The sequence below is a fragment of the Oculina patagonica genome, chromosome 1 (assembly GCF_052425735.1).
Source record: "Oculina patagonica isolate OP01 chromosome 1, crgOcupat, whole genome shotgun sequence".
Classification (NCBI taxonomy): domain Eukaryota; kingdom Metazoa; phylum Cnidaria; class Anthozoa; order Scleractinia; family Oculinidae; genus Oculina; species Oculina patagonica.
Window position 1 is genome coordinate 566,806 of NC_135758.1, and position 6,039 is coordinate 572,844.

General features: G+C 38.5%; 1 protein-coding gene across 1 annotated transcript; it reads right to left on the reverse strand.

The window, feature by feature from the left end:
- Positions 1-4,225: 4,225 nt before the first annotated feature.
- LOC144651610 (peptidyl-prolyl cis-trans isomerase E-like) lies at positions 4,226-6,016 on the reverse strand. Its single transcript, XM_078511553.1, has one exon. The coding sequence runs from the start codon at positions 5,985-5,987 to the stop codon at positions 5,097-5,099; it is 891 nt and encodes a 296-aa protein (XP_078367679.1). The 5' UTR covers positions 5,988-6,016; the 3' UTR covers positions 4,226-5,096.
- Positions 6,017-6,039: the final 23 nt, after the last annotated feature.

Genomic DNA, 6,039 nt, shown 5'->3' on the forward strand with positions numbered 1-6,039 from the left:
CTTTCTGATATTTTCTTAGTCTCTTAATATTGAAATTCGGAACACTTTATGAAAAAAGTTTTATGTCAATCTGTTTGATTTCCGTCACTGCCGTTCAAAAATACCTTTCAAAAGTGTTTTGTTGTGCAAAGAAATACGTCATTGGTTTCCACAGGACTGAATTACTTTGTATTGAATATCAAAGTGATTTTTTCTAAACGCATATTGAATTCTTCTCAAACATTCCGTCTACATCATTCTATCGCCTTAGTTTCGGCTACTATTGATTAAGATGAAAAAAGGTTTGCTTCTTTTTGAGCGCAATCGAAACATGAAATTTCACGGGAACCTTAAAATTTTAATTAAAACGAGATTATATTTCCGATATTTTCCATTCTGCTCGTGCGTCAGCTAATTGTGTTTTGCGTCTCCCACATGATAGTTTATTATAGTGTTTTCCGCTTTTCCCCAAACGCCCACATGTTTAGGATTTAGGAAAATGAGATGGCCATATAAGACTCTGAGATGTCGACTGGACGTGAATTCAAGCATGTTTCAAGAAGTACACAACTGTACTTTTAAAAAATCACCAAAAATATCATACAAGTAAAAGGCAAATTTTTGACATGAAAAATCCCCCCTAGACTTGCTTACAAGTCGAGCTCACAGAGCGCGAAGCGAAATCCCCCCTTATAAAGCCATATGTCAAAATGTAGCACAAGTTATAATGTTGCCGTAGAAAACCTAGAAATATGCGACGATTTATATATTGCGTTCATGCTATGGTCAAGTAATATAAATAAAAGAATATAATTCAACTTTAATATCAAAATGAACATTTCTGCTAGCTCCCTGCCAAGTGAAAGGGTTATAAACTTAAAAGAAAATTTTACAATAGACCAGCCTGTTTTTTTTTTCCTGCATTGTTAATCGAGTCTATCTGTTTATATCTTTATCCCGGGCTTTATAGATGGCATAAATATTCACCTTACACAGCACTTAAAAACTGTACGGTCACAACAAAATATTGCTCTTCAGTGTTTAAGTCCCGAGAGGGGAGAGGAGGGGGAAGCAAAGCTACAACGACATGGGGTCCTGACAAGGACAAATCGACGACAAAACTACATGTTTAAGCCCCTTAGAAGAAAACAAAGAAAAAAATATTGGTTTAGTCTACCACTTAAAAACCGTGAAACAAAATTCACAGTGTGTTAAAACAGACTGAGTTTAAATATTCCGGACCAAATGTGCTTTTTAACCGAGATTTAGATTCCGTTTGCACAACGCATCGGTAAAATTTTGTGAAAAAAATCGGGACATGCAAAACGTCGGGGGAAAAACAAATAAACAAGCATTCAGAGTAGATAGCGGTTTTATTTTTTGATTTTTCTAAGTCTTCAATGCCAGGGTAATTACACGCGAACGAACATTGCAGAACAAACAAGAAGAAACCGAAACAAGTGCGGGGAAGTCGCTAACTGAATCACGAGGTAGGCTTCGCTTTCAGACCGAGGCGGAAAAACAGTTTACCATAGAAAAGAAAACAAACTCTACATTATAAGCTATTATAAATTCCTTCTTCAATTCTCAGTGCTTTCAGTTGACGAGAAGTTCTGTTGTGAATTGTAGTTGACCTTTATAAAAGAATTGAAACAACAACGATAGCAGCAACTAATTTATAGTAGTAAGTTATAAGTAGTAAGTGTAATCTTTAGCTATTTATATTATCTATTTACATTTTTAAACTAGTAATAATCAGTCATTATGGAACATGTTATGGAGTGCGTTTTTGAAGAGGTAAATGAATGCGTTTATTTTTCATAAACGCCCTGTAGAAGGATTCGTCATCTGTCTTTATTTCCAGAAACTATTGGCATGTTCGTCCTAAAGAGGTTTGCTGAGCTCCAAAGAAAGTCAGTTCAGTATGCTTTTTTGTTTGTTGGTTTCTGATGTAACTAATTGTAACGAACACCAGTGGTACAGTTTCGAATTCGCCTTTTAATACTTTGCGATTCACTTGAACTTATATGAACAAAAGAAAAACACTGAATGAATAAACTAGAACTTGAAAAAATTTACTAAACGCAATTCAACAATTGAACAAGAATCGAAAAAAAAAAAAAGAAAAAATGACTACTCACAAGATCTGTACGGCAACTCCGGAAAACAAGAACTAACTTACAAACCATGCCAAAGAACACGAAACTTTGAAACAGATTTTAAGACAAACATAAGTGCTAATGATGTTCGAAATTGACAATAAATAGTTACATAACACAACACTGAGAAACTACCTTAAACTAGCACAAAAAATACATAATAATGAACTACGTTAAGAAAAGAACAAAAAACTAACGAGAATGAATGACTAATTATAGCGCAAAAACTAGATCACGGAAAAATTCAGCGTTTGTGGCTACACTTATAAGGCGAAGAAACAAGTCTTCCTTACAAGCACGGCCCGTATGAATGAAGAGTTTTCCGCATTTTGGCCGTGCAAAAATTGGAGGCCTCTTATTCTTAATCTGTGTGGCCGGTGTTCTAAAGGAAGCGCTTGAAGAGTGAACTTTTCCTTCCCCTAGGAGCGCGAAATGCGGCCCCCGTTCTCCCTCTCCTTAAACGCCGGCCACGCAGGCTAAACTTGTAACCAAGTGCAGGCTGCCAAGCCAATACCGAAGCGTTATTTGCCAAATCGTTCATCTATGCACACCGTTAGGGTAGGCTGTTGAGCGCAAAGTTTTGCCAGGAGCCGGTTTTGCCGAACTCTCGGGCGCTGGCAAATACACGTTCGCCGTTACAGCGGTTCCCTACATCCGTTACGGTGTCCGTTAAGAGGGAGTTGACTGTAAGTTTCAGTGCAATAAGTGGTGTCCACAATATTAGTGAACAACATCTTAATTTGCTGTCTAATAAGAGACAAATCAAGTTCCACTCAGCTGTGTTCGATCGGAAATCCGCGAATCCGATTGGGTTTCCCATTGTTTTGAATTCGCTGATAGAACACGATCGCGTTGCTCCTAAAATAGAAATTATTCTTGATTTTTGTTTTAAATATACAAAAATTGTAGCCTTTGGACTCATATTTTTTAGAATGGCTACTTATATAATTACATCACTTGCCCTTGTTTTCTATGAGCAATATTCAACACGGCTGTGCCTCGTTCCCTATTCACTCATCAAAAGAAAACTTGGACTAGTAGTCCAATTGTCAAATATTAATTGGTTCTAAGTTAACTGTTGAATAAGCCGAATTTTTTCTTTATTATGTAGTTACTACTAGACTTTCTAAAAGTCGTTCGCTTCTCGATTCCGGTTTGGTGGAAGTAGACCAGCTCTCGTGCTTTACGCTCGCTTTCACGCTTGGCACTCTATGCACTCGACTTGAAGGGACTATGTCACGGAGATTTCGCAGATTTTTGGTCTAAACGGTTCTGAAATTAGTGGAAGACAACCTAACCCATAAAAAACAATATCATTAAACATCTAAAGGAAGATATAACCTTAATTTGTGGATAAAAATCAAGCTACGGCTATAAATATCGACTTTTTGAAGACGCGCGAAAACAATTTGAAAACGTTTGCCTAACGTTTTCAAATTGCAATCCGTTTCCATCCGCGCCATCCGCAGTCAATAATGCTAGTTAACAGTTTCAGTGCTCTAATATAGCAATTTTTAATAAAAATGGACGATTATTTCTAGGTTTCAAGCGACACAAATATAAATTTTGGCTGTTCAAAAATCTGGTAAAATCCATGACATAATCCCTTTGAGGGCAAGTCTAAGTTACTCCCAGAAACCTATAAGTAGTAGATAAAATATGAGCGGGAGATCTGTATGGGCGTTTACAATGGCGAGCCGATAGGCAAGCCATTGTAAACGCCCATACAGATTGGACGCGAATATTTTATTCTACTTGTGAAATGAAAACAATAAAAAGAATGCAAAGTATTGTTATGCGAATCAGTAGAGATCTGTATCAAAAGTTAATGAATACTAATTAGCTGAGCAGGAGTTTGTATCAAAAGTTAATTCTATTGTTTGATTTGTATTGGGGTTTACAGTTGTGTACATGTGATCTGAATACTGTGCTGGGATTGGTTTGCACCCTCGTGAATAATTAATGAATTTTACAAGGGTTGTTCTACCTCTTTTGTGTTATTGTTACTGCTAAGTGTAGTAGTGTCATTTGGCATAGAGAAATCACTCTTGAAAGATACGTGAACAAGTGTTATGTAGTTGAACATCTTACTATTTCAATAACTTTATTAACTCCTACTAGTTTAATGCTTAGGAGAGACAGACAGAAAGGTATGAAAGGTAAGCTAAAACAGTGACTGACTCATGTAACATGTGGCTTGAAAATGCTGCAGCTAAATTATTTTGACAACAGCACTTTTCCTTTCCTTTTATTTCGCAAACTTTGATCTCACTTCCTGCCACTGCTTTATTTTGAAATGCCATCATGTGCGACAAGATCGTGTTCTGCAGTTTGCTTATAAGTCTGCAGTTTGAGACACATACAAACTGAAGTGTTGGTGTGAAGTTCAGTTCAGACATGATGCACCCCAATAGATGGTTTTCACTCACGTGACAAGGCGGCCATGTTGGTGGACCGAACAATACAAAATGTTTGTGCAGAATTTGCATAAAAATAGAATTTAGTTCCTAACGGAGAGAAAGTCTATTGTTCTAGTCCACCAACATGGCCGCCGTGACGTCACGTGAAAACGATCTATAGTTAATTGTGAAACAGCTCTCTAATATGGCTAGTTCCCTATTACCTTGCTTTGCTACTCTTATCCACCATAAGAGAACCTAGCCTAAGAACAGGCTCCCTAGTGAAGTACTGGGTGAGAAAAAAATTGGAAAGTAGAGTGAGCAGCAAAAAATCGGAAAGACGAATATGTTCTCCCATGCAAGATCTCATTTGCCGTTTTTTTCTCTCTATAGCCTGTGATGGAAGCCTGTTCACCCACTAATGCAGGCTATACAGAAGAAACAGCAAGGGTTCTTTAGATATCCCTTTGTTAAGATATCCTCTCCACTTTGCCTTCCTATAAGTTGAACAGTTTGACTATGCTGCACACAAAAATATATGTCGGAACTAAAGATATTGTTACAACTCGCCACAATCTTCAATCACTATTTTTTTGCTTGTTTTACCGCTCTGTGAACCGGTCGCTTCCACTTTTCTCACGACATCCATTCCATCAATAACATGACCAAACACAACATGCTTTCCATCTAACCAGTCGGTTTTTTCAGTGGTGATAAAAAATTGGGAGCCATTAGTGTTGGGCCCAGAGTTAGCCATGGACATCACACCAGCACCAGTATGCTTGAGCACAAAGTTTTCATCTGCGAATTTTTGACCATATATCGACTTTCCTCCTGTGCCGTCGTGCTTTGTAAAATCCCCGCCCTGTAACATGAACTGGGGTATAACACGATGGAAAATACTCCCCCGGTATCCAAAACCTTTCTCGTGAGTGCAAAGAGAGCGAAAGTTTTCTACAGTCATAGGAACGACATCGTGCCTTAGTTCTATAGTTATTCTTCCTGCCTGGCGTCCTCCAATGGTTACATCGAAGAAAACTCGCGGATTTCCTTTCTTTTTTGCCATACCTTCCTCGCCAGCCTCCTCGGTTTTGTCCTCGGCATTTTTCATTTCTGCATCTTCTAAAGTCTGTCCCGCGTGTTTATTCAGCCAGCTATCTTCACTCCACACTGCACGGCTGTAGCCTTCTTTGATTTTCATTGGTTTTGCGATGTTCACTCGAATTGTGCGGCCAAAGAGTTCGGATTCGTTCATGTTGTCCATAGCGGCTGCGGCGTCTTCTGCGAGCTCAAATTCCACAAATCCAAATCCTCGATGTTTCTGGCTTGAGTAGTCCATTGGTATCTGAACATCGGTAATGTCTCCGAACGGAATAAACGCCGCATGAAGGACTTTTTCGTCAACTTCTTCTGCTAATCCACCAACGTATACCATGCGTTTGTTCGCCATCTTGGATTTTGTTAGCCCAAAAAGGGTTCTGGGTAAGACCCAGTTTCCCCGG